General features: G+C 56.4%; 1 protein-coding gene across 12 annotated transcripts; it reads left to right on the forward strand.

Annotated features, from left to right (window-relative positions):
- Positions 1 to 14: 14 nt before the first annotated feature.
- Positions 15 to 27,987, forward strand: DMTN (dematin actin binding protein). Of its 12 annotated transcripts, none has more exons than XM_041765425.1 (16): positions 15 to 205; positions 16,635 to 16,836; positions 17,048 to 17,122; positions 17,528 to 17,683; positions 18,610 to 18,654; positions 18,984 to 19,083; positions 19,474 to 19,530; positions 19,766 to 19,918; positions 20,617 to 20,741; positions 21,347 to 21,452; positions 25,505 to 25,569; positions 25,738 to 25,786; positions 25,967 to 25,974; positions 26,152 to 26,217; positions 26,502 to 26,582; positions 26,750 to 27,987. In XM_041765425.1, exons 2-16 carry the CDS (start codon positions 16,819 to 16,821, stop codon positions 26,861 to 26,863), a joined length of 1,218 nt encoding a protein of 405 aa, XP_041621359.1. In that variant the 5' UTR covers positions 15 to 205; positions 16,635 to 16,818; the 3' UTR covers positions 26,864 to 27,987. The 12 variants fall into 12 exon arrangements, with proteins under 12 accessions (XP_041621359.1, XP_041621364.1, XP_041621360.1 ...); XM_041765421.1 differs by lacking the exon at positions 15 to 205 and adding an exon at positions 4,586 to 4,777; XM_041765424.1 differs by lacking the exon at positions 15 to 205 and adding an exon at positions 5,826 to 6,001.
- Positions 27,988 to 27,990: the final 3 nt, after the last annotated feature.

The raw sequence follows: 27,990 nt of genomic DNA on the forward strand, positions 1-27,990 counted from the left end.
GAGGCCCGGGAAGGCCCCGCACCTGCGCCGCCGAGGCTGGCGGCCCCTCCCTCCGCGCGGGCTCCGGTTTCCTGGCTGCGCGGCGCGTCCCGAGCTACCTGTTGGGGCGACGCAGGCCCGAGCCCGCGGGCGGGGGGAGCAGCGGGCCCGGCCCCCGAGCCCCCGACGCCGCAGCCTCCGCCGGCAGCCGGATCGCAGCGTTGCGGTGAGGACGGGGGAGGGGAGGGGAGGGGAGGGGAGGGGAGGGGAGGGGAGGGGAGGGGAGGGCGGGAGGGCGGAAGGAAGGGGGACGGGGGCGAGAATGCGTCCTCTTGTTCCCTGGGTCCCCGCGGGGGGCGGGGGCGGGGGCCACACCTGAGGGGAAGTCGCAATTAGGGGCGGCGGGCCCGGGGGGAGGGGAGGGGGGGGGGGGAGGGGGGAGGGCAGGGGCGCCCCCGCCGCGGCTTCTCGGGTGGGCTTTCCCAGACGCCTCCAGGTGTGCTTTTGGGGAGTGGAACCAAGAGGCCATAGAGGCCGCCCCTTCCCTCCTCTGCGCCGGCTTTTAATCTCGCGGAGGGGAAAGCCCTTCCCAGCAGGGCTCCCCCCACCCCGCCTCCAGGCCGCTCCTCTGGGGCTGGACAACCCCCCCCCCCCCGCCCCGGCCTCAGTTTCCCCTTCTTCTTCCTTCTGGGAAGTTGTCGGAGGGAAGTGTTATGCAGAGAGCGGAAAAGGATGAAAGACCTCCCTGCTCCCCACTTTCCCCAAGAATGGCCTAAAAATAAAGACCGAATGGGAAGTTAGGGAGGAGCCTGGTTTCGTCAGAACGGGAGGTGGGTGAAGCCGCAGTCCTAGGCGGTGGCGGTGGCGGTGGGGGTGGGGTGGGGTGGGGGGGTCCCTCTTCTTCCCTCCCCTCCCCTCTCCTCCCTCTCCTCTGCTGGTGCTGGAGCAGCCTGACACCCCCAACCCTGGGCAATTGAGAAGCCAGTAGCCTAGAGGGAGGTCCCCCGGGCCGCAGGACAGACATTCTCCCCCGGCTTGTCATAATTGCTTTGCACCAGGTTGCTTTCCTCCCCCCCCCCACCCCATCACAAAGAGCCCTAATCCTGGTGAAGACTGCGGGAGATGTGTTGGGGGTCGTTTTCTGAGGGGGGGGGATAGGGAGGGTGGTCCGGAGCCACAGCTGATAACTGGAGAGTTCAATGGGATTTTGAACACAGAGGCAACGCCCAGCAATTACCTGAGGACAAAGGGTTGGGGCCCCCAGGTGTGGAGGTCTGGACTTGGGGGGCAGGGGGCTGGGAAGGAGGTGTGTTGGGGAGGGGGGGCTCTTACAATCCTGCTGATTTCCGCAGGAATTTAAGACATTCTTTAAAACTCTAGACTGCCTCCCCCCAGCCGGGCTCTCAGACCCACCCCACCCTCCCTGGCTCGGGTTAGAGACAGCTTCAAAGGTGGACCGAGCCCTTTGTCCTGCTTCTGCTTTCTTCTCTGCCTTTCTCGGCCCCTCCCTCCCTCTCTCTGACCTCCCCAGCACAGACAGGCCTCTGGGGGCCGACTCCAGAAAGCCCTCACTGTTTCCTTTCTTGCCTTCTGAGGTGAGACCTGGTGAGGAGACACTGAGCGCACTGGGTGAGGGAGGACGGCGGCCTCGAGGCCGGGGCCATCTCCGAGGGGGCCTAGCCCCGCCCTGAGCCCGGAGGAGCCGGCAGGGCTGACGCCTGCTGGTGGCCTTGGGTCTCGGGTTTGGCTCTCCCAACCTTCTCACCACACCTTTCAGTGCCTCTGCCAAGTCCAGGCTCCACATCCAGAGGGCCTCTTCATATTCTGGGCAAGTCTGTTCAGTCCCCTGAACTGGGGATGATTTCAAAGATGCTGAAAGGAAGAGGCCAAAGGAATGGATCTCTGATAATGGGGCCTCAGGGGATTTAACATGGGGCGGTGGGAGAAGGCTCCCCTGAGGACCTCAGACCACCCCGCAGCTGGCTGCAGCCGCCCTGGCTGCTTTCTGTGTGCCAGAAGGTTCGAAGCAAGTGTGAGGATGGGGGTGGACATGGTGGGGGAAGACTTGGGGCAAGATGAGCGCATCCATCTCCGGGAGGATGTGACCAAGTGGAGGGGGAGGGCAGCAGGTGCCTCGGATCCTGTGCTGGTTGGGCTTACCAAGACCTCCAGCTAAGAATAGCCTGCGTATTGATCTGCCCTCCTCTGTCCTGTCCTCCAACAGCCAGGTGAGGCAGAGGGGGAAATCCACTCACTCTCTGGTCCCTGCAAGCTGGCTTTTTTTTAAGTCACTCTCCTGAGCCCTGTCCCTATTCTTCAGTGGCCAGTGACCTCTCTGGCTTCAGACCTAGCTGTCCTCAGCCCCATAGCCCTGGACTCTGTGGAGGACCCCCCCCCCCCTTTCTGAAGCTCTTTCCTACCTCTTCATCCTCTGTCACCGGGACCCTTCTCTTTCCTGGCTCCTCTTCATAGAAACATTCCCTAAGATTTCTGCTTTTCCCTCCTCGCCTTGTTCTCCCTGCTGAGCCTCTCCTAGCAATGCAGCACGTCAGCTGTCACCCCCTTGCACACCGCTGCTTTCTCTCCAAACTCAGAAACTCTGCACCATTGCCAGACCTCGCGGGGGTCCGTCTCCGTTACTACAGTAGCTTTCCAAGCCCTGTCTCTGCCTCCCGACACCCCCACCCACTCCAGGACATCACACGGTTTGTTCTGCTCGTCCTACCCCACCCTAAACCACAGCTCTGCCCATGTTATGTGATCACCAGTGGACTCCTTAGCGTGATTCTCAAGGCTCCTGTGCAATCCTGCTCTACCTCCCTTCCCAGCCCTGTCCCTGTAAGTCCCCTCCAGGAGCTCTGGCAAAACAGCAACCCTGGCTGTCCGGCCAACACCCCGTGCCCGTCTTGGATCATGAGGTTCCTACTGTCCAGCACACCTTTCTCCAGAACACTTGCATGCCCAGACTGCTGCTGTCTGCTCTGCCCTGTAGACTTGCCCCTTCTCTTGGGCTAGTGGTGGTCTCTGGTGCCACAGGGCTCTCTGGCCACCTGCTTGCCCTTGCCTAATGGCACATATCCCAGCTTGTCCAGAACTGTACTTATTTGTGCTTGTGTAATGGTTGTGCACAAAACAAGTGCCTCCGTATAGGGGTAGTCAGTCTTTGCTTCCCCCGTAGTAACCCCCAGCAGAGTACATTACACAGATTAAGTATTTGTTGAGGGAATTAAACCAACTGAAGGTCCAGAAAGAAGTCTTTGGCCCAACACCCTCAAGTTGGAGGCAGAATGAGAACGAGAATCCTGCCTCCACCTCCATCCTTAGGTGGAGGTGGGTGAGGACGGGTCCTAAGCGGTTAATCCAAATATTTCTTTATCCCCTACAATGTACAAGCACTGTACTAACCCTTCAGTTAACAAAAAAGATGTCAAGATCTCGAGGCACTTGAAATTTAAGGACTTGTGGAAATCTCTCTCTTGCACCTAAGATAGCAAAGAGGCACTTGGTACATCCTAAAAGAGGGGGAAAGGAGATAGGAGCTATTGGAAATAAGGACACAAATGTGTACAGAACTCTGGAGATGTGCCAGGCAGCCTGCAAGGCATGCTCACATGTAACCTGTTATTCAGGGGCTGAGATTATTCCCATATCATGTGTGGGCGAGCTCAGACTCAGAGATATTAACTCATCCATGGTCTCAGCTAGTGAGCATTACAGTCTAGATTCTTGCCTGTCTTCATTGCCTGAGTGGGATGTTTTCCACTTCCGGCCAGGCATGGTGGGTTTGGGATGAGAGAGTACATGGGGCCAGGGCATTGGGAAAGGCTGGGGCTTGCATGGTCTTTAAGGATTTCAGGGGTGCTTGGGTGGCTTAGTCGGTTAAGTGTCTGACTCTTGATTTCAGCTCAGGTTGTGATCTCAGGGTCTTGAGGCTCCAAGCTCAGCGGGGAGTCTGCTTGAGATCCTCTGTCTCTCTCTCTCTCTCTCTGTCCCTCCCTCCAAAAAAATAAAAATAAAAGAATGAGCAGGATTTCATTCAGCAGAGAAGACATTCAAGGGAAAATACTGAGAGGGAAAAGAGCATAAGAAAAAAGGGCTTTGAGGCAGGAAGATGTGAGGTGTGTTTCGGGGGAAAGTGAGCAGCCCATGGCTTTGGCTACAATTGCATGTCTGCCTGGAGAAGAGGCAGGAAAGATTGGGTCACATTATGAAAAGTTTTGTAGCAGCAGGGGTTTTGAGAGTGACCGTGCAATTGTGGGGTTGGGTTTGGTGGAGAGGCTGGTCTGATGGCAGCATGCTGGGGGGTGAGGGTCTGGGGTCCACGAGACAGAGGGTCCAGTGCACAGAGGTAGAGGGGTGTGACTTCCAAACTCTTGAGAAAGGGTCACTTCTGGGCCCTTGTCCGTCCTTTTATTCCCGTGGCCCAGTTCTTTGTCACCTTTCCCCTCTCCTTAGGTGCCTGGGTGCCCTAGTCAGCCTCCCGGGGAGTTAATGTTTAGATGGCCCAGGCAGAGGGGAGAGTCCCTGGTGCTCCCAGTCTCAGCAGGTTGGGGCATGGGGCGGGGCGAGGGGCAGTGGAGTGAGGCAGAGGAGAGAGGCCTATCGCGCAGGCCTTGGGAGGGGGCTGGTGGCAGGGCCGGAGTCCAGTCAGGACAGCTGGCACCAGTGATCCTGCCACAGAAGGGAGCCAAGGACTCCGTGTCTGGGGCCTGGGACTGCCTGCCTGAGAGGGGCAGGAGCCCCAGCCCTGGTCGTGGACGCAGGGGCCATCCTCAAGGCCTCAAGGCACTCCTGAGAGGTAGGCGAGTCCCCTTAGCAGCTGGGTATGGCCAAGGGGTGCCCAGGGAGCCTGCCCTGAGGCCTGGACAACCGGCACAGGTGTTCAGTGTTGCCCGGTTCTGGGAGGAAGATTTTGCCTCCCCTCCCACCCCAGCCTGAAGGGGAGGCAGGCAAGCAATGGCATCGGGCCTGGGGAGCATGGGCCACTGGCCTTGAGGAGTCTGGGGCTGTCTCAGGAGGAAGGGGCTGCTGGGCAGAGCAAGTCCCACCATCGGGCAAGACCGGAGGGGAGGTAGAGGTGGAGGAGGGCAGGCGAAGAGAAGGGTCTCCTGGCTTGGCTGTGCCCTCCCCGTGGACACCCACCACCCACACACCCAGACACACACACACACACACACACACACACACACACACACACACCAGGATCCCTCTCAGTGAGGAATGACCTTGACAGCTACCACGCCTCAGGTCGACAGAGGGAGCCCTAACTCTGCAGTCCCCTCGGTTCCAGGGCTGGCTGGGGGCAGACTCTTCCTGCACAAGGTGGCTCTCCCACCCCGTGGAAGGACATTCCTAGAGAGTGGGGGGCAGCGGGACCGGGCTCTGCAGGATTGGAAGACTTTCCCTTTGGTCAAGGGGAAGAGAGGGTTTAGGACTGGGAGGAGGTGCTCAGTGCTAGCGGAGGTCCCACAGGGGGGCAGGCTTCTGGGCCCGCAGCCCCATGTCCACCCTAGCCATGCTTGTGGGGGGGGCGTGGAGAGGGCCTTGTCCTCCTGCTGGGAGCCACCCTCTGACCCTTCTACACGGTCATCCCTCCCTGTTCCGATCACTCCTGCCCAGCTCCACACCTAGCTTCCTGGAATGGGGGACACTGTCCAGTGCTGCGTCCCTCTGCAAGGCCCACCTGCTGTCGGGCCCTGAATTAGGGGTGTCCGGAGACCGCGCCGGGAGCCAACCCCACAGCCTCCCGGATGGGGTAGGGGAGACTCAGTGGGAGCCCTGGCCCGGGCGGCAGCTCCCCCACCCCCACCCCAGCACGGAGGCAGACCTCAGGCCACCTCCCTCCATCACTGAGGAGGCAGTGGGAGCCACCGCCGCCTCCTCCCCCCTCCCTGCTGCCGCCGCCGCTGAGCCGGCAGGTTGTCTTGGCAACGGGAGGCGGAGAGGAGATGCGCCGAGGGATGGAGGTGTATGTCACCGAGGAAGCCGCGGTGCTCCTGCCCCACGCCCCAGGCCCCTGAAGGTACCGGAGAGCCCTCCCCTCCCCCCTGCCCTTGCCCCTGGCTGCTTGGCTTCCCCATTCCATCCAACGTGCTCGTGTCGCAGAGAATGTCCTCCTCTTCCCGGGCCCAGAGGCTCCGATCCATTCGTCATGAGTCTCCTTCCAGGCCCCTGTCCACAGCTGTCCTTCCCCGCAACAGCGCATTCCAGCCCTGCCTCTGGCCACCCTTGCACCGGAAGACAAATCTGGGGTGGGGTCTGGTGGGGGGCGAGTGGCAGCAGGGCAGGAACGTGGCAGCAAGGGGAAAATCGGGGATCCTGCGGCGCTGGGATGGAAAGGCACCGGCGCTGGGCTCCTGGAAGGGTGGCAGGAGGCTGTGCAGAGCCGACCGGGTGGGGCCGGGGCGGGAAGGGTGGGCTTCACGGGAGGAGAGCCGAGAGGCTGCCGGGGCCGGGCTGGTTGCCCAGAAGGGCTGGTGCCCGTCCTGCCACACCAAAGGTACACCCCCTCCTGCATCATGTCCTGACCTTTTTTCCCCAGATGTTTCTTCCCCCACCCCCACAATTTCTGGTTCCTTTCTGCAGGGCCCTCTCCCAGCCACTCCCCAGCAGCTGAGCCCGATTCTTCCTCAGCCACTCCGCTGCCTGCCTTCTTCATTTCTCCTTTCTTTCTGGAGCCCATCCTTCAGAATTCATTCTCCTCTGCCTTCCACTACCCCAAACATGCCTCCCTTCCCGTCCCTACCTGTCCCCTCCTGTCCTCTTTTCTTCAAGAAGGAGGTCCGGGGCACACTGTCACCTGTCCCCCTAAAGACCCTTCCCCTGTGGTTTTCCACTCAGAGACCCCAAAGCCTCCTCCCCAGATTCTAGATTTCCCCAAGGACAGCTCATACCATCAGCTGACCGGCTGTGGGCAGCGGTTACCAGGGCAACAGCAAGGGCTGCCTAGGTAGGCAAGTCTGCTGTGAGGTGGAGAGGAGGCTGGGGCCACGGCCAGGGTCAGCCCTCTGAGGTCAGCCCGCTGGGCTCCCTCCCCTACCCCCAGGGGTCACAAATGAACCAGGCACTGCTCTGAGCCCAGAGAAAACCACGGGCCAGTGGCAGGGCCCTGGAGTGGTGAGGGTTTTCCCATTCAGGGAAGGCACATCCTGTAGTTCTGTGCTAGGCCCTGGACATCACCGGGCAGGAAATTCCCTTCTGATGCAGCTGCCCTGGTGAGCGACAGGGTCCTTCTCACAGTTTCCAGGGGATCCAGGTGACCTCAGGGCCAGCCCAGTCTCTGGTGCTGAGGATCCTCCCATCCATCCCTCACCAGGAGGGGGTTAATCCTTCCTTGGGTGACCAATTCTGGCATCTTTGCCCTCTCCTTGCCCCTGAACATCTGTGCCCTTTAGCACCCTAGGGAGGCAGGGCCCCCAGAGGCCTCTGTCACTTGCTTTTAGGTGACGAGTAGGAGATGCAGGTGCTGGTGTTGAGGTGTTGTCACCCCTCGGTTATCAGTAGAGTCCCCTTTTGCCCCCACCCCAACTCAAACTGGCTGTTTCTGATGAGGCTTTAGGGGCTGTGTGTGTGTGTCTGTGTGTGCGCGCGTGCATGTGTGTGAGCAAGCAGCAGCGTCGCAGGGTTGGGACTATGGGAAAGGGGAAAGGCCAGCCGCTCCCCTGGTCTGCTTCCGATTCTGCTTCGTCATGATGCCTGGTTAATGCTCCTCTTGTTTGAAACGGATTGAGCTGCAGCGAGCGAGGTGGAAGAGCAGACACACACACACCCTGGGGCGGCCACACGCTATCAGCTGGAGGTGGGGGGTGCCGCGGGGGAGCCAGCGGCCCGCCCGCCAGACGCAGGCTCCGAGCACCAGCTCCGGGAGAAGCAGGGTGGGGACGAGGGGGTGGGGGCCCAGAGGGTAGGTCCCCTCCTGTGCCAGCTCCCCCCACCCACCCACCCACCTACCCCGGAGCCGAGCCGGCTTTTTTCCTGTTATTTGTGCTCTGGGAAAGCGCGGCTGGGTTCCTGGAAGAGACGCCTGTTACCTTGGCTCTTGAGAAAAAGCGGCAGCCCCCAGGGATCTGGGCCTGTGCCTGCCTGGCCTGGCCTGGGGGCCTCAGAGCATCTGGGCCGCACTGTCTGGGAAGAGGTAGGTGGCAAGGTTTCCCACCTCTCTTCCCCTCTGTGGGCACTTTGGGCTCTGGGTGGTGGCTGGGACTCCCTGGGGAGGGGTCAGCTATGGCCCCTGTTCAGTGGGAGAGTGGTCCCAGACCCTGGGACTAGCTGGGTTTGAGCTCATCAAACCTGACTTGGGGGAAAGGGATGGGGTGTTTCATACTGGCACCCCAGGACCCTCTTCCCCTAGCTGTGCTGGGCGGAAGTCCAAGTGATGGCATGGGGAGGACAGAGGTGGGCAGGGGAGCTGTTCTTTCTTTGCTGAATAACAGGGAGAACGTGGGGGGAAGAGAGAAAGGGGGGGCAGACTCCCTCCAGCGAGCCCCAGATCTAGAGAGGGGACCAGTCCACACAGAGACCTGCATGCTGTTGGTGACGGGTGTGCTGCTTTGTGGGGAGGTACCCCGGAGCCCCTTTCTAGCCCTAGGCTGGCCAGGCTGCAGTGAGAACCACACGCAGAATGAGGTTGGGTGGTAGGGTGTGGCCACAGGCCTGACCCCTGCTCCATCCTGACCAGCCTCCGAAGCACTCCAAGGGCTGGGGGCTGAGCAGACATTCAGGCCCTAAGGATCCAGAGGTGCCTTCTTGTTAGCTGTACCCCTGCCTGGGCAGATGCACCTGGTGTTTCCCTCCCAGAGGACTGTGTTGCCAGGGTTTGAGAGTCAGGGGAGCAGGGGCAGGTGGAAGAAAAGGAAGGTGGTGGGGCTTTGGGAACAGGGAGCAGGAAAGCCCCCAGGGAATAGGTAAATGGGGGGGTGCTGTGTGTGTGCCGGTACATGTGCTCAGCTTGGGGAGGGGATGGCAGCATGTGATGCGGGTGGTTGTGAGCGTGGAGAACGGGTGCCAAGGGAGGATCAGTGGGTGGGGGTGAGTGGGTGTCAGTGGCACTGTGCAGCACTGTGGGGGGGCCTTGCTGGGAGAGTGGGGGCGTGATCTTGGAAGGAGGGTGCATGGGTTTTGCAACTCTGTTTCAGTGTGGGCTCTTGCCTGTGTGGGTGAAGCACTGTGTCCACGTGTGAGGCTCCGTGCTGCCGGCCTCCCCATATGTTGAATACTTGAGTCATGCTGTTCACCTAAGGGTGCAGGTCTGTAGGAATTCCTCTTTTGGAGCTCACGTGTGTGTGTGTGTGTGTGTGTGTGTGTGTGTGTGCACCAGAATAGGGATACCCCCAGAATTCAGAAAGCTAAATTTGGGACACAAGACCCTTGCATCTTCCCTATGAATCCAGCTTGTACAAGTGACAGCACAACCCCCCAACCAGACCAGCCATAAATAAAGGCCAGAGCAGGAACATACTGAGGACCATGCAAGCCTGAGGAGTTGGGGGGGAAGACTCAGAAAGAGAGGCCTCCTCAGAGGGAAGGTATAGAGAAAGGATACAGAAACCCAACAGAGATCTAGGAGAAACAGGATGAGAAGGTGCGTATTTGTGTGAAGTAGGAGTGGAAGGAGGTGTCTGGGCCTGGGCCTGCTGCCACCAGGAGCAAAGATGAGGCAGGGCCTTGAGCAGGTGGGTTCTTAGGCCGGGACCCAGTTTTGGGGCCCACCCACACCTGCCTGATGCTTCATCAGAGTGTGAGAGGATACTATATAGTGTTGGCATTAGAGGAACCTAACCCTCGTCCTGGCAGATAGAGCAGGATTTAAAAAATGGGGGTAGGGAAAAGGAGAAAGGAGAGCTGGGGAGAGAGGACACAGGCTTCAGGGATGCCCCAGGAACGCTGGCCCAGAGCTGGGAGCCCTCTCCTGCTCTTTCATGTCCCTAGGGGCAAGCATGGGTGCCCCCTATACACACACACACACACACACACACACACACACACCCTCAGGTCTTCCCTGCTGCTCCTGGTCTGCCCCTGCCCCCCCCTTCCCCACTCCACCCTGGGATGGGATGCTGTTTTGGGAACTGGTGACCTAGCTGGATCCTGCCTTTATTTCTGGCATTGAATTGTTGCCACAGTAACTGTAGGGGTGGGGCCGGGAGCAGGACAGTGTGAAAGGGAAACAGAGCCCAGGGAGGAAAGATGAAGAAAGAAGAAACGGGGAATGGCACGCAGAAAGAGTGGACAAGGAACAGGGAGGGAGCAAGGCAGGCGGCCACACTGTGGCTGAAACTAGAGAAAACAGAGAGGGCCAAGCTCCTGCCCGCCCTGCCCTCGGCCCACTTGGACAGTCCGCACGCCTCATTTCATAACTGGCTTCCTGTGTGCAGCACCCTGCCCGGCTGCACAAAGCCCCCCCACCCCCAGCCCCCCTGCTCCCTGTGCACAGGCCAGGCCAGTGAGCAGGAAATCTGGGTGGCCCCACCAGATCAGGTCATTCTCAACACTGAAGTGGGGACCTGAAGTGGGACCTTTGTTCAGACTGAAGTGGGACCTTCGGGGACCTACTGAGAAGCATGTTCATTGGCTTTGACCCGTCACAGGCCTGGGCAAGGATTCCAGCTTGACTTGTGTTTGGGTGGCCTTTGGCAAGTCACGCTCTCAGCCACGGTTCCCAGTCCCTGAATGGGGAGGGCACTGGCCCGTGTGAAGGGTAGAGGGGACGTATGGAAGTCCCTGGGACAGTAACGGGCACATGGCCCACGGTGCTTGGCTTGGGACTGGAGGCCTCCAGCCGTGGTTCTGCCTGTTGAGCCTTCATTTCTACCAGTCCAGGGAGCCACAGCCAGGTTAGTCCTACCTGGGGCAGAAGCCGGCTGGGATGGGTGCTCAGGTCTTATCACCCCCAACCCAGAGCCCAGAGGGTCTAGTAGCTGCAGAGACGCAGATGCCAGGCAGGCAGTGTGAGGCGGGGCTGGGCTGGAGGCTCAGATAAGGGGGAGGGTGGGGCGGGGCTGGAGGAGTGAGGATGGGAGTGAGCAGCTGGGAGGTCCTCCCCACCACCTGGGCTGGCCGCCTCTGCTGCCTTTCTTTCCCTTTCCTTCCATCCCGGCCTCCCTTCCTGCTGCAGCCTGCCCTCTTGGTCTCTGTCACCCGGAGGCTGCTGGGATGGAGACAGTGCATTGTACGTGTGTGACACAGGGTGTGTCCAGAGGGGGGAGAGGGCCAGCACTGGAGGAGGAGGGGGACAGGGGGTGTTGACTCAAGAGGAAATTAGCTTTGAGGGAGGGGGCCACTCGAGGGTGGAGTAAGCACTTGCCTGCATGATGTGATTTGAGAGAAGCCAAGAAAACCCTCCTTCCCTCCCTCCCTCTCTCCTTCCTCCCATCTCTCTCTCTCTCTCTCTCTCTCTCTCTCTCTCTCTCTCTCTCTCGGGAGACTCTATCTCAAAACACTTTTCCTTAAAATTTCACCAGTAAGATCTTCACTTCTTCTTTTTTCTTTTTTTAAAGATTTCATTTATTATTTATTGAGACACAGAGAGAGAGACACAGGCAGAGGGAGAAGCAGGCTCCATGTAGTGAGCCCGATGTGGGACTTGATCCCAGGTCTCCAGGATCATGCCCTGGACCGAAGGTGGCGTTAAACTGCTGAGCCACCCAGGCTGCCCAAAAAGATTTTATTCATTCATTCATTCATTCATTCATTCATTCATTTATGAGAGACACAGAGAGAGAGAGAGATGCAGAGACACAGTAGTCAGAGGGAGAAGCGGGCTCCATGCAGGAGGCCTGAAGTGGGACTCCAGGATCAGGAGTTCACCTGGGCTGAAGGCGCTAGACCACTGAGCCACCTGGGCTGCCAGGACCTTCACTTCTTAAGGCAAGCCCTGAATTAAAATGCAGTGCCCCAAAAGGGTAAGAAGTCAGTTTGTCAGCATGTGTCCTACCTACTGCACTGGGCACTGGCCAGCAGGCCCTGGAGGAGTGTGGCTCAGGGGACACGATAGAGGAGTTCCTGAGGCTGGGAGGGCGGGGTGAGCCAGCACCGGGGATGGGTCTGGGGCTGCAGGCAGCTCTGGATAGGAAGGGTCCGGGGAACAGAGCAGAGACATCATTATTTCAAATCACATTTCTGAGTGGCGATGCCCGAAGGCAGTGTTTGTGCATGTGTGAGTGTGGGTGCAGAGCATGATCACGCATCGCTGTGACTTGGCCAGTCCTGGACCCTTCCCCTCCCTCCTTGACTGGGCAGTGACCCCTCTGATACACAGTCATTGCCCCACCCAATACCCCCAACACACACACACTGGTGTTCAAGGGGAGGGTGCCAGGGCCACCGCCAGGCTCACCCTGAGGCTCCAGGACACAAGGAAACTCTGTTCTCCCTGGTGGCTCAGCCATCCGCCTCCCCACCAAACTTTTTCTACCCTCTTCAGCCTCTGTCCCACTGACCTGTCAGATCTGCATATGGCCTCCGCTATCATTTTTCCTGGGAAAATAAGGGCCTCCCATTGGGGACTGGCCCAGGCCACAGGGCCCTGTGTTGTGGATACCAACTTTTCCTTTCCTGTCCTTCCAGGGAAGCCCTGAGTTTTCCTTCCAGAGCCCGCCCTCCTCTTGAGCCTGGGCTGCACCCCTTCCTGCTGCTGGGACCCCACTTCCTCCCCACTGCCTACAAGCATCTTCAAGTCTCCCCTTTCCTGAAACACCTTCAGCCAATCTGGCCTCCTCCAAAGTCGCTCTCCGACCCCCCACACTCCCCTGCCTGTGGCCTAGCCAGGCCTTCCCTGACAAGAAGGCCTCACTTTTCCTCTAGAAGTGTGCTTGGAGGCCACCAAAACAGAGCCATCACTCCCTCCAGTGCCTCTCTCCTCTGGCCACAGACTCTTGGCTTCATGACCTTTCCTTATCCCCTTGCTCCCACCCTGTCTCTCCATAATGCAATCGCCTCCACTAGATTCACTCCCTGCCCCCAAGGAGCTGGCCATCTCCTTTTCCTGGTCCCTTTCATGCCATCTGGGATGATATTTCTTCTAGTCCCCTAGGTGTTTCCTAGGATTCTGGTTTTGAACTTCTTTCTGCCTTGGCAACCTCATGTGCAGACTACCACCTCTAGTCAAATGGCTCCCAAGTCTCTCTTTCCAGCCTGCCCCGGGCTCAACCTCCTGTCCCTCCCGGACATTCCCACCTGCTCATCAACTGTACCCACCTCCACCTCACGCTGGCAAAAAGTGAACTCACTGCTTCCCCTTCCTCCGTCTCTGAGCCAGCCACCTACCCCTGCCCTGGGGGGCTTTTGGATCATGTCTGTTTTGCACATTCTGCCTCTAGGGTCTCTCCCATTTGCTTCCTCTCCCTCTTGGGCTGCACACACAAGTCAAGGCCCTCACGAGCTCTTGCTGGGACTCCTACTGTAGCTTCCAGGCTGGCCTCTGTCCATGCTGCCCCTACCTGTCCAGCCCCCTCTCCCAGGCTGCAGCCACATTCATCGTCCCAAAGTACTGCTTGGATCTGTCACTTCTTTGTTTGAAAAAAGTTTCTAAGCATTCTATTGCCCTGTTGTCCATAAAGTACAATCTAAATCCTCTGGTCTGGATTGGAGGCCTCCATAATCTGACTCCCAACTTCTTGCCCAAACATATTTCAACCCCACGAGCCCTATAGTGTAGCCATACTTGCTGTTCCCTAGATAGACCCAGTGCTGCCCCTCCACCTCAGGCCCGTTCCTTTGTTCATTTTGTCTTCTCTATCAATAATCGATTATTTAGTTTTTGCATAAACTCAAACTGGGCATTCAAGGCCTACCTCAAATACCTCCTCTAAGGAATCTTCTTTATTTTCCCTTCTCAACACCCCAGCTTGAGTGATCCCTCATCCTATGACCTCTCATGGCTCCTTCTATTATCTTATCTGGCATATGTAATTTTCTGTTTTGCATGGGAGTTATCTATATACATGCCTCATTTCTGCCTGGGCAGCTTGGATCCCTTGACTCGTCTTTCTGTTCCCCATAAGACTTGTCACAGAGTGTTGTCTGTGGTTATTGCAGAAAGGTCAGGAAGTATTTGATGAATGGATGGGTAAAGCAATATATGACTGGGGGGTAGATGGTTAGTGGATGGATGGATGGATGGATGGATGGATGGATGGATGGATGGATTGACGGATAAGTGGATAGGCAGATGGATGAGTAGATGAATGGATGGAAGGATGTACAAGTGGAGGAATGAGTGGATGCGTGGATGGATAGAGGGAGGGAAGGAGGAAGGGATGGATGGAAGGATGGACGGATGGATAGATGGGTAGATACATGAATGAATGAGTGTTTGGCTCTAAGGCTAAGCCAAGTATATAGCTAGTTTGACAATGGCTGTCAATACAGTAAAGATCAGAGAGAAGTGAAAGAGAGCTAACAGCTCTTTGAATATGTATTAGAGTTGATTCTGATCCTCAGACACCTAGTTATAAAAGTATTACAAAGTGAGAGCTAAGAAGGCCGAGAAGGATAAAGGTCTGGAATGGAGTCTTTCCGCGGGCACCAAATACCTAGTGTGACCCAGGAGCTTGTCTTGGAGAAGCCTTGACTCTAGAATTCTAAAAAGACTTGAGAAATGTAGCAGGTTTTACTCTATCCCCACAATGCACCTGACACGGTACTAGCTAGGCACTTTGAACCATGCCGGTGCTGAAGACACATTTTCAGCTTCATGACTCTGGACAACTTTTTAACCTCTTTGAGCCTCTGTCTTCTCATCTGTAAAATGGGTCTACCTTATAGGGATGTCGGAGGGGATGAAACAAATCATCCTTTTAAAGTGCTTATTAGAGGCGCCTGGCTGCCTCAATTGGTGGAGCATGTGACTCTCCATATTGGGGTTGTAGGTTCGAGCCTCACATTGGGTATAGAAATTACTTAAAAATAAAATATTAAAAATAAGTGCTTATCAAAGTACCTAGCTTGAGCATTCCAAAAATGATGGTGATTGCTTTGTTATTTTGCCCTCCAGAAGTTAGCACTCATTCTGGTTAGTGAAAAAACATGTTCCTGCGTTAGGCAACCTATAATCAAGGTCTGTTGTATGGGCCTCTTTTTCAGTCCTGCTGGAATTCAGAGAAGGGTTATCAGAAGGACTAGAATAGTAAGAGAGGCCTCCCAGGAGAGGAAGGCTGGGATCGACCCTGAAGGACAAGTGGCATCTGGGAGACAAGGAAGTGGACAGAGAATAGTGGAAGGGCATGTGCAAAAGCAGAAGGTGGAAATGAGGGCTGCTCGTGGGGCCAGCAGGTGGTTTTGGTGGTGGAGCCAAAGAATGGCCTGATACAAAGTAATAGGTGATAAGATTGGGAGCACTAGTGACCTCAGTCTTTCATTACCCCCTGTGGTTAAGAATGGCTATGGAATAGACATCTAAATTGATTAGTCCTTGGGGAAATAGAAATAATAATAGCTAATACTCTACATAGAATTTATAGTGTTTTAAGCACTTGACATGTTATAACTTATTTAATACTCAGAGCTGCCCCATGACATGGACACTAGTACTATCTTCCATTATTACAGATGAGAAACATGAGGCACAGAGAGAGTAAGTAACTTGCTCAAAGTCACACAGCTGCTGTAGCAGAGTCAGTACTCATCCCCAGGTACTCTGGTCCAGAGCTCGTGCTTTTAACCACTACATTAGGCTGCCTCTTGCCCGTCCTTGCTGTAGCCATCAGCTCTCTTCACTCTAGGAGGCTTATTGCCAGCAGATGGAAAGCTAGCCTCACTGCCACCATTGCTGGAAGCTCGGCCAGGCATTCACTGAATGGTTGTTACGGGTCCAGGACTAGGGGGTGGGGGGACGGGAGGAGTGCTAAGGGAATTAATGAAGGCTGAAGGTGAAGACACCAAGGCATGGGCTGTGGCCCCAGGGAACTCATAATCTACTGCAGCAGACAAGACCCAACTGTCTAGGAATGGAGAGCAGTGCGGGCTGGGACGCCTTCCTGCTGAACCTCAGGGGTGCTGCCTTGCAGCGAAGCAGCAGTTGGGAGGGCAGCGTCAGCACAGGCATCCTGAGAAGCCTGCCTACAGCTGGGGTGTGGCCTGGGCCCCAAGGGGGGCTCTGTCAAGTGAGACAGACTGTGGGATGGGGACAGGGACAGGGACGCGGGGGTTGGGGGTTCCCTCCAACCTCTCCTCCCTTCTTCCCTGCCAAGGAACCCAGGGCAGAGGACAGGGGCAGGGACCCAGGGAATGTGGGCTCCCTCCAGCCTCCCCTCCCTCCTCCCTGAGGCCTCGTCCCCCCCCCCCCCCCCCCATGACCTGACCGCGCCACGCCAAGGCAGTTTGGCTCCATCCTGCCCTCCCGGTCTGTCCACCTCGCAGGGTGAGCAGGTGCCTCTGCTAACCCCGCCTGGGCTGCGGGGCAGAGGGGGCGCCACGGGCAGCTGATTGCTCGGGGAGTGGGCCAGGGGCCGGGCCAGGGAGTGAGACGCGGGGCGGGCAGGTGTCCCCGGGCCGGAGCGCGGAGGCCGCCCGGGCAGCCGGACCCCTGCGGGCATTTCCTTTCCAGCCGGAGAACAATGGCTCCGGCCCGAGTGCGGCCCGAGCGCGGCCCGAGCGTTTCCCCGCGCCGAGGCCGGGCCCCTGCCGGTCCCTCACCCGCCCCCGCGCCCGCCCCCCAGGCCCGCCCCCGCTCCACGCGCGGACAGTCGCTGAGGCATGAGGACGCCACAGCCCGGGGGGACGCACTCTCTGCTCTCGGGGCCCCGAGCGCGCCGCGCCCAGGAGCCGGCCAGAGCCTGACGCCGCGTCCTCTCCCCGAGCGCACGGGGCTCCGCGGCGACCGACCGGCCAGCTCCCTGCTGCATGGACCGGCTGCAGAAGGTGCGCGGGGCCGGGCCGCGGGGGGGCGGGGGGGGCGGGCGTCGACGGTGCCACCTGCCGGCCGCCCGCAGCGCCGCACCCCGGGGCCCGGAGGCCTAGGGCAGCCCCCGCCCCCGCCCCCTCCCTCCGCCAGGCCCCCCGCCCGGTGGAGAGCCCCGCCCGGCCCTGGCACGCACGCTCATCCCCACCGCCCGCCTTTCACTCTCCCCAGCAACCACTTACCTCCCCTGGGAGCGTCAGCTCCTCCCGAGGCTCCAGTGTTCCCGGCTCTCCCTCCAGCATCGTGGTGAGTACCTCTGGGCCACCAGCACCCTCAGGCTGGGACCAGCGGGTGGGGTGGGGACCCGCTGGGCACTTCACCCAGAGCCTCCCCGACGACAGCGACCGACCGTCCTGCCGGGGCTGGTGGGCAGAGACAACCCAGAAACCCAGAGAAGGTTCCCCACCGCCACCTTCTACTGGTCTGGTCCTGCCTCATTGTACCCGAAGTGTTAGGTGAAGGACTATCATCTTTTAAGGTGACTCTCTAAACCCTTAAAATAAAAAAAAATACACACTACTAACTCATACGAGCTGATGGCTCAAATGGCTGTCCCTTTTCTTCCTGATAAATTGCAAGTCTAGCTGGTAAGGCCAGGATTCTAGGTGAGGCTTTCGGCACATCTGTTCCATTCCTAGCATTTCCCTCCAGGCCAAGATGGACAACCAGGTGCTGGGCTACAAGGACTTGGCTGCCATCCCCAAGGACAAGGCCATCCTGGACATCGAGCGGCCTGACCTCATGATCTATGAGCCCCACTTTACCTATTCTCTCCTGGAACACGTGGAGCTGCCCAGAAGCCGGGAGGTGAGGGGTGGGAGGCTCCTCTTGGATGGAACTTGGGGGAAGGGCTCCCCCAGCCACACAGGGAAGGAGGCAAAATCCCTCTCCTGCTTCCTTTCCTGGCAGCCAGACTCCAAAACAGGAAAGGGAACCGTGGGCAGAAATCAACCAATGGTCAACCCAGTGTTCGTGGAGGGCAGGCAGGGACAGGCTGGAGGCCGGAGGGGAGCTCCATGCTGAGAAGCCGGGAGGCCGGGTTGATTGGCAGCCTCACAGAGCAGGGGGTGGAGGGTCGTGGAGGAGAAGGCTGGCAGTGGACAAAAAGTGCAAATTTGCCAAAAGCCTTCGGGAACACTGCACTGGGATTCTGAAGTCCCAGCTGACTGACCTGTGAGAAGGCGTGGTTTGTTTCCCCTCCTGTACAATAGAGGTGATACATCCGCCCCCTACCTCCCTCACCCAGTACTTGAGTGCAGGAGATAACACATGGCAGCTCCTCTGTAAACCATGTTCCAGAAAGGGCTAGTGTCATGGCTGAGCCTTGAGCTGGAGGCGGGCTGTGGGGAGACTTACTACTCTGCAGGGAGCCCAGATTCCATCCTGGATACTTGTGGCTCCTGGTCCTTCCCCTGGGCTCTAGGCTCTGTGGACAGGCCAGAGCCACCTTCGGTTGGCCCCCAGAGCACAGACACACTGCTGCAAGATCCGTGGCTTCTTCGTGCATCCCAAGAAAGACAGGACTCTGCCCAGGAGAGCACTAAGAGGGAGATGGATGGAGGGCCAGTGCTGGGAACTGGCAAGGACTGACATAGAAGACGTGGCTCAGAAATTGGCCGGGCCAGGGTGCAGATTTGGGTGGTGGTGGGGGGTGAAGTGGCCCCTCCAGGGATCTAGGGATGAGGATTTACCCCTACCCTCGTGGCTCTGACCAGCCTCCTCTCCATCCGCAGCGCTCACTGTCACCCAAATCCACATCCCCCCCACCATCCCCAGAGGTGAGTCTGCCCCACACCTGACACTTGCCCGGCTCCCCGCCCCCACACATATGCACAGCCCACGGGATGACCTGATCCCGTCGCCGACCAGCTCTGGGTGCATCTGTCTGTCTGACCCAGGACCTCATTTAACCCTGTCTCCCCGGGTCATACACCATCAGCAAGTTGAGTCCTTGGAGACCCTTCCTCTGCCCTGGGGTTGGGGGCTTGTGGGATGCTAGGGTGGGAGGACAGAGATGGTGGTGTGAGGTGAAGCAGTGTCTCCATGGGTTGGAGAGGGTAGGGTGGGGGACCTGGGAGCTCCAGTCAACAACACTTCTGCTCTGCAGGTGTGGGCGGAGAGCCGGTCCCCTGGAACCATCTCTCAGGCTTCAGCCCCAAGAACCACTGGGACCCCCCGGACCAGCCTACCCCATTTCCACCATCCTGGTAGGTTTTCTGGCAGTGTGGCTGCACACTTTCCCCAGGACCTCTTTTTCTAACAGGGACCCAAGCTGCTGCTTCTCAGTCCCCCATTCTCTGGGGTATATGCTCAGCACAGAATGGCTGCACCCCTGATGCCCAGACCCCAGGCAAACCACCCTACTCCTCCCAAGATGATGAGACCTCTTGAGCCTTTCCTCCCACCCAACCAGAAAAGTGTGGAAAAGTCCAAAACCCCTGAGGGACAGTTCCAGGCACTCAGGTTCTGTCTCAGGTCTCGGCTCTCGGCGGGAGCCCATGAATTCCCCACACCATCTCATTTGTGCCCTTCTCTTCACTGACCCGGCCTCACCCACCATCAGCATCTCCTCATCTGCTCTTGCTCCCTGTCCACAGAGACCACCCGCCCAGATTCCAACATCTACAAGAAGCCACCTATCTACAAGCAGAGAGGTGAGGGCTCCCCTCTGTGACCTGGGCCCCTTCACGCTGCGGGCTGGGAGGCCACGGGAGAACAGCTGTTCGTAGCAGCAGATAACCTCTGCCCCGTATGCCCTTTCTTGTGTGCACTGTTTGTACACCCACAGTGTCCCAGGTGTGAGCAGGGGACAGGACAGAGAGCTGGGGGCTGGGGTGGGCTAAGTCGGCCTGGCTCAGGATGTGGGCTGACCCTGACCTCCACCTGCAGAGTCCACGGGAGGCAGCCCCCAGAGCAAGCACCTCATCGAGGACCTCATCATCGAGTCCTCCAAGTTTCCTGCGGCCCAGCCACCTGACCCCAACCAGCCAGCCAAGATCGAAACTGACTATTGGCCGTGCCCTCCGTCGCTGGCCGTCGTGGGTAGGAGACCATGCTGGAGGGGGCAGGGGAGGCCCGGGGCACCGCCTCACAGCCCTGTGGAAACTCATGAACCCACCTTCTCTCTCCCCACTGCCACCCTACGTACTTCATGACCTCCTGGCTCTCTTCGTGACCTCCTGGCTCCCTTCTTGACCTCCTGGCTCACCGTTATTCCCTGCATTCCTCTAGTCTTGGTTATGTGGCTGCTTGTTAGTCTTTCACTAGCTTTCCATTTACTTATTTGGCCACTCAGCAGACATATCTTAAACACCTGCATCCCAGGCTCTGTGATAGGAGCTCTGGAAGAGAGAAGGAGGAATGAGGCAAGGTCCTGGTCCCCAGTGACTTTTTTTTTTTAATTTTTAAAAATATTTATTTATTCATGAGAGACACAGGCAGATGGAGAAGCAGGCTCCATGCAGGAAGCCCAATGTGGGACTCGATCCGGAGACTCCTGGATCATGTCCTGGGCCAAAGGCAGATGCTCAACCACTGAGCCACCCAGGCACCCCCCAGTGACTTTAAGTTGTGTGACTGAGTGTCGCCAATTCAGCTTTACCATAAGGCTAGAGAATGGTACTTTTATTTTGCACGAGATGGCTTGTCGCATTCTCTGGAAGGTGCACAAGGCAGCACCTGATAAATACTTGGCACGTGAATGGCTGATTGATGAGCCTGCTTTTGCCGGTGTTCCCCAGAGACAGAATGGAGGAAACGGAAGGCCTCTCGGAGGGGGGCAGAGGAAGAGGAAGAGGAAGAAGATGATGACTCCGGGGACGAGATGAAGGCTCTCAGGGAGCGTCAACGAGAGGAACTCAGTAAGGTAGCATCTCGCTTCGCCCATGTCTTCTTGGGGACCAAAGGCCTTGGGCTCTAACTCTTCTGTCCTAAAGAACCTCCTAGTAGAAACATGAGGGATTCCCCCTTCTTCCCAGGACACCAAGTTGCTGCTACTGAAGGGACACCAGGACTTCATGCTACTTGGGGGGAACACCAGTTAACTTAGGGTTAAAGGAAAGAAAAGCCCCCCTCCCCCAACCCAGTGCCAGGATTCAGGAAGGCTAAATTCATGGGAAGAGGAGCAGGGAGAGAGCAGGCTGCTGTCGTCCAGGGCAGCAGAGAGGGTGTCAGGAGTCATAGGAAGGCCAGTGACAGTGGCCTGGGCTTGTGCTCTGGGTGAGTAACCTGGGATGCAGAGGCCACTCAGATACAGTTAAATACCAAGCAGCACTGCCTCCTTGCTCTCGAGGGTGGCCAGACCCCGAACGGCAGTGCCTTAGACCAAAATGACAGGCCCCACAGGCTCCGGGGCACAACCCCAGCCCCTTGGGAAACCTGTCCCCAGTCCTGCCTGTGGATACTCAGCTCCAATGGAGATGAGAAGTGAGTATAGAAGTCTTGGGCGCATCTTCCTTTCTCCTTCCCCAGGTTACTTCCAACTTGGGAAAGATGATCTTGAAAGAAGAGATGGAAAAGTCACTGCCTATCCGGAGGAAAACCCGCTCTCTGCCTGACCGGACACCCTTTCATACCTGTGAGTGCCATGGATGGGGCCCCGAATCACCCGCAGAATCTGTCTATCGTGTGGCTGGCACTGTGCTCCTGTGGTACAAGGGACAGAGGATCCTGTGCTGGCTCAAGGCACTCATGCTCTCCTTAGGGCAAGGATACCAGTCATGGAATAAGACTAGATGATAAAAGATAGGATTAGCTACAGCAGAACTAGCAAATTATGTTTAATTTACCAGATGTTTATTGAGTGTCTAATATATGGTGACACAGGAGATTATAGAGTCCAAAAATATACTGTCCGTCAGTAGCTTCCAGTCCACGGGGAAATTGACATGGAAATTGGGGTCAGTGCAGTGGGGCAATGTTGTGGTGACATGAGAGGCACACAGTGAGTGCTTCGAGGAAACTGTGACAGGGCCTGGGGCCGGAGGGCCAGGGGTAGTGATATGTGTGGTCTTGAAGAGAAAGACAAAGTGAGTGGCGGGGGGAGGGGGGTGGAGATGGGCATTGAGGACACTGGGGACAGTGCTGGAGCAAAGGCAAGGAACAGGAAACATTCTGGCCAGCTTACAGGGCCTGCAGGAACCCAGAGTGTGCCCCAGGGTGGCAGGGATTAGCCAGAGAGATAAGGTGGCCTGGGATCTGGGTATTATGCCTCTAATCATGGGAGTCTAGCCTGGACTTCCCTAGAACATCAAGGCTGGAGCAGAGGGAGGGAGATCTGAGAACCCCAGCTGAAAGTATGAGGCGTCTAAAAGCCTAGCATCAGGAGCCACACAGCATCACTCCTCCTACGTCCTGTTGGACAGAGCAGCTTAGTGGGCAGCCTAGACTCAAGGGAAACCATGACTCAAAGGCACACAGGCCCGGAGATAACATGCAGGCCATCTTCTGAGACACTCCACCACATTTTCCAGAGGTCTAGGTAAGGGCTAAAACTACACATAGATCCAGAGAAGGGAGGTGGGCTTGAGAAATATATAGAAGATGGAGTCAACTGGACTGAGTGGCTGATTGGACATGGGAAGGGAGGGAGAGCTGAGTTGGGATCTTGGCTTGGGTGCTGGGCGGGGATTGGCTTGGGTTTGGGGGAAGGATGAAGGGACTGGTTTGGGACATCCTGGGCTTGAGGCACCTGTAGGTGGGAGCCAGGTCTTGCTCAGTTGGAAGCTTGCAGGATGAGTTGAGTTTTCAGCTTCTATATAGTAGCAAGACCTTGAGAAAAAATGGGATCATGCAGAGAAGAGAGGGAAGGGAAAATGTGAGGGCTGAGCCCTGGAGCTATGCCCTGGAGTGCTCCCCTCAGCAAGATCCAGGATATGGGAGGCAGGCGTCAGGCCCCAAAGGCCTCTTTCTCTGTGGGCTGGGGACCTGGGTCTGGGAGCAGATCACAGGAGAAGTTGAGGCTGTCTGCTGAGTGGAAGCAGGGTGAGGCTGGCTGGGTTGGGGAAGCTTTAGACTACCTATTTGCAGGGAAGGGGAACCAGCGCAAGGCATTCATCTGTAGTGAGGATAATCTAGCATTCATCTGTAGTGAGGATAGTCCGCATGGACTGCAGGCAAGAGAGGCGCTGGCTGATTCAGGGCTAGAGTTTTGTAAGGCAGGTGCTGAGGGATGAGAGGCCAGGGGAGCTGCTGAGTGGTGGAGAAAGTAGTGATATACCTAACTGTGGGTCGAAGGTCGGGGGTGGGGGTGGGGGTTGGAGATCAAGACCCCGATGACCAGACATGCTGGGAGTGAGGTTGAGGAGAAGTTACAAATAAGGAAGGGTATGGCATGGTAGCTGCAAAGTGCGATTCCCGGGCTTCAGGCATCAAGGTATTGCAGGTGTAGACAAGACCAGGGGGTGGCCATTTGAAGGGGCTGCCTTGTGGGGGGTGGAGGTGAAGGCCACTGAGATGTGGGATTCAAGGAGCGGTAAGGGTCATATGTGCATGGACATGCACAGGTCACTGAAAGTCCCCAGGATGATATTTCAGGATGAGTGGGAAGAGTTACAATAGGACCTTTTTAGAAAATGTAGAATAGTGAAGGTTTGAAGAAAGAAGCAGATGGAGAGATGCCCTGAGAGTTGGATTCAATCTTCATGTTGCACCAGATTTTGCTATTTAGTCAAAATTAGCTTTTTAACTTCCATTTTGGCCTTGCAAAGTCGAATGGCCAAATGTCTATGTCATCATCATTTTTGGCATCCCTGATCTTATATGTGACCAGTGATCACATGATTGCATAGGTTATGGTCATAGCTAATCAACCTCAACAATTTCAGAACTTTTTCCTAAGATTTCTTATTTACTTATTTGAGAGAGACAGTGAGCACATGTATGAGCAGGGGGCGGGGCAGAGTGAGAGAGAGAATCCCAAGCAGACTCCATGCTGAGCCAGGAGTCCGATGTGGAGCCTGATCTCAGGACCCTGGGATCATGACCTGAGTCGAAATCACATTGGACACTTAACCTACTGAGCCACCCAAGCACCTTCAACAATTTCAGAATTATGAACAGGAGTGTCATTCCAACTTCATGGTAACATTGAAATGGTGACTTTCAAACATAAATAAGCATTCTAAAAATAATTTGAAGTGAAAATCTTCCTATGTGCTTTGTTGGTTAAAATTCTATCAGCTACTTGAAATATAAATGTATACTTATAAAGTGAAATGCTTCAATAATGAATGATCATTGTAGAAACAGATAATTTCCTGCACAAAATTAAAAAGTATTTTTAAAAATATTAAGAAAAAACAAGTTCCTCAAAATACATTTCATGCTCACTAAACTTCCAAGCCACAGATTCTAAAAGAGTGTTTTAAGAAGACAGATCTGTATATCCTTTAGTTTTGAATCTATCAAGGCTAAAATCTTCAAATAAAAACATTTATCAGGACATCTGGCGGGCTCAGTCGGAGGAGCGTGTGACTCTTGATCCTGGGGTCATGAGTTCGAGCCCCATGTTGGGTGTACAGATTACTTACATACACTTTTTTTTTTAAAGATTTTATTTATTTATTTATTTATTGTTTTGTTTTTTGTTTTTTAAAGATTTTATTTATTTATTCATGAGAGACACACACACAGAGAGAGAGATTTTATTTATTTATTCATGACAGACACACAGAGAGGAAGAGAGAGAGGCAGAGACACAGGCAGAAGGAGAAGAAGGCTCCATGCAGGGAGCCCGATGTGGGACTTGATCCCTGGTCTCCAGGATCCGGCCCTGGGCTGAAGGCGGTGCTAAACCGCTGAGCCACCCAGGCTGCCCTTACATACACTTTAAAAAAAAAATAGTTATCCAAATGATCACCGTAGAATGCCAACGATTTCTAGTATTTGGACATGAAAGAGTTTTAAGATTTGGCCAAACTAAGAATCTTAGTTACAAAGTTCTTTTTAGGAAAACCTGTTAACTGAAAACCAATTTTCTTGAGTTACAATCTGTGGTGCAAGAAAGTTAAGTGATATGAAATGTGTAAGTTGAAGGTGACATCTGGTCTTGCAAATGTGAAGTCTATATATATAATTTTAAGTAAGCTTCACATGCAATGCGGAGTTTGAACTCAGGACCCCGAGATCAAGAGTCACATGCTCTCTCCACAAGTGTGACGTCTACTGGCTGCTGGTACAGTCTAGCAGCTGATGGTGCAGAGAACATTATCATTTCTGCATTGTAATAAATAACAAATATTGGAAATTTGATTACTAGCATTGCTAATAATAATATTGTAACGATTCAGTAATTTTGACTAAATTTCAGACATATTTTTGTAGCCCATAGTGTCATTTTATGATGGTGAGCCTCATCGTCTGGCCGTTATTGGCTGACTATCCATTTTAACACTCAGGCATCTCATCCAGATGTGTATTTGGTTAGAGCGATGGCTCAGAGCCTCAGCACAGTGCCGCTTGCTGAAGGTAATGGGCAGGAGCTGGGAGCCAGTAGGCACCCCCACCCCTCGAGCCCCCCAGGTCCATGCTTCACCGCCTTGCCTCTGGCAGGGGAGGCCAGGGAGGCAGCCCTCTCAGGAATGAATGTCAGACCAAAGGCACTGAACAGGGCCTCCTGCTCTCTTCCAGCCTTGCAAGCAGGAACATCCAAGTCGTCTTCTCTCCCCGCCTATGGCAGGACCACTCTGAGCCGGGTAAGGTCCCTGACCAGAGATCACAGACTAGGAGGGAAGAGTGTGCCCTCGGGGCACCTCAGAGGGGCTGAGCTGCTTGGGCATCCGGGGGAGCAAGAGACCTTTAAAGTGAAGGGAAACAGTGCAGACTTTTCCACCTTCCTTCTGATCCCTTCGTGTCCTTTCTAGCTACAGTCCACAGAATTCAGCCCCTCTGGGAGTGAGACCGGAAGTCCAGGTGAGAGGCAGGGCCACCCAATGCCAGGCGAGCTGGGCAAGGGGCCTGAGCAGGCCCCATGGCAGCCCGTGTCTGTGCTGCGGGCAGGGCTGTGGCTTGAGGTTGGGAGGCTGAGCCGGCAGGTTTGGAGGCCTGCTGCCCTTAGAGCCGCCTCTGGACAATAATTCTTCTCTCCTATAGGCCTGCAGGTGAGTGCCTTCTGGAGGGGAACACATGGAGCAGCAGAAGCAAGCCGTGGATGGGTGACAGGGGTGTTGGGGGAGGTGGGGCTACAGAGTTGCCTGGCAAGGACAAGAGAAGCCCAGGGTAAGGCTGGGGAGGTCTCCCTGCCCCACTCTGGCTCACTGCGGCTTTGGTCTCCCCAGAACGGAGAGGGCCAGAGGGGGAGGATGGACCGGGGGAACTCCCTGCCCTGTGTGCTGGAGCAGAAGGTGAGGGGCAGGGGCAGAGTCAGGGGTGGTGGGCAGGGGACAGAACCATCTACAGTGGGGGTGGGTCAGCCAGCCTGTGGGGAGAAGCCAGGGAAGCAAATGCACCAAGGGGTCGCTGACGGGAGGGGCAGCAGGGAAGTTGGGGGCAGTGGTTGGCAAAAACAGCATGAGCCCCAATGGCCCTTACAGGCTGATCAGGGGCCCAGGGAATTGAGGGGGTTACACTGACAAGAAACTCTATGAGCCTGAGGTTGCCCCCTCTCTGCCCCCCTCCGCCCCCCCAGATCTATCCCTACGAAATGCTGGTGGTGACCAATAAGGGGAGAACCAAGTTGCCTCCAGGTGTGGATCGGATGAGGCTTGAGGTATGCAGAGGAAGTGTGGGGTGGGCCTAGGGGCTTCCAAAGGGGCAGCCTCCCTGGTGGGCCTGGTGGGGGAGACCTGGGGCCTCTGTGTGAGCGCCCCCTTAGTCATTGGCCCAGCCTCGCCCCAGCCCCTGTCTTTAAGCTGCCTCTGGGTGTCCCCTTTCCAGAGACACCTGTCAGCCGAGGACTTCTCAAGGGTATTCTCCATGTCCCCTGAAGAGTTTGGCAAGCTGGCCCTGTGGAAGCGGAATGAACTAAAGAAAAAGGCTTCTCTCTTCTGACCATCCTTCCTGCTCCGTGACTGATGCTCTCCCCTGCTGCTTCGGGGCTCTAGAGCTGGGGTCACTAGACCCCAAAGCATCGTCTCTTAGGGGCGCAGGGTGGTGGGGGGGGGATGGAGGTAGGGTTGTCTCCATTCCCCAGGTGAGGGGGAGCCAGGACCTCTGCAGTGCTGGGGTGTGGGACGTGAACTTGCTTCCCCATAAAAAGCCAGGGGCCTCCTTCCCTCTTCCTTGGTCCTCACTGCACAGGGCAGACCCAGTCTGGAGCCCAGCACACACAGAGTCAACGTTTGCATCCTCTCCCCCCATCCCACCCCCACGGGAAGGTCCCCACAAGAGAGTGAGGAGAAAGGAAAGCAGCACTTAGTGGTCAGGCATGTTGGCAGTCTGGACCCATGGGTGGGTACAACCCTCAGGCCTGCGGGGGGAGGGGGAGAGTGGGGAGCAGCCAGGAGGGCAGGGAGAGCCCCAGGACTCTGTGCACCCAAGCACGCCTCCTCACCTCACCTAGGACAGCTTCCCCTGCACCTGGGTCTCTGGCTTCTCTGACTCTTAGCAGGAACAGGCTTGAGCTCAGCCTCTAACAATGAAGCCACCCTGCCCTCCAGCTCACCCTCTCCTCTCCTGGTGACCCCTAAGCTTCAAAGCCTCTTGCTCCAGCCCTGTGGCTTCCCTAGAAGCCATGGCTTAGAGTGGAGATGTTGCAGAACCCTGGCCCACCGTCAGCCTCCAGGCAAGTCAGCTAGACTCTAAGCACCCAGGTCCTGTGCAGAACCCAGGCCTTCAGGCTCTCTTTGGATGGGATCAAGAGGCCAGGCTGTGTCCTGGCCACCAGGTCCTGCCCATTTCCATGCATCCCCACCATGCTGTCTAAAGAATGTAATTTATTGGGGCACCCCCAAGCTGCTTTCTCTCCTAACTCTCTGTCCTCCCTTAATCACACTCCCAGCTTCTCTTCTCTACAGATACATATGTGTATATAATTATATATATATTTTTGCCGGGGTCTGGCTTTTGTTCCTGCTCAGGCCCTGGTACCCCTTTCCACTGTGTGTGTGTGTGTGTGATAATGCTGTGGGAGGGGGACTCTGCTTGGAATTAAAAGGTTGCATTGGGTCCCCAAATCT

The sequence above is a fragment of the Vulpes lagopus genome, chromosome 8, assembly GCF_018345385.1.
Source record: "Vulpes lagopus strain Blue_001 chromosome 8, ASM1834538v1, whole genome shotgun sequence".
Classification (NCBI taxonomy): Eukaryota; Metazoa; Chordata; class Mammalia; order Carnivora; family Canidae; genus Vulpes; species Vulpes lagopus.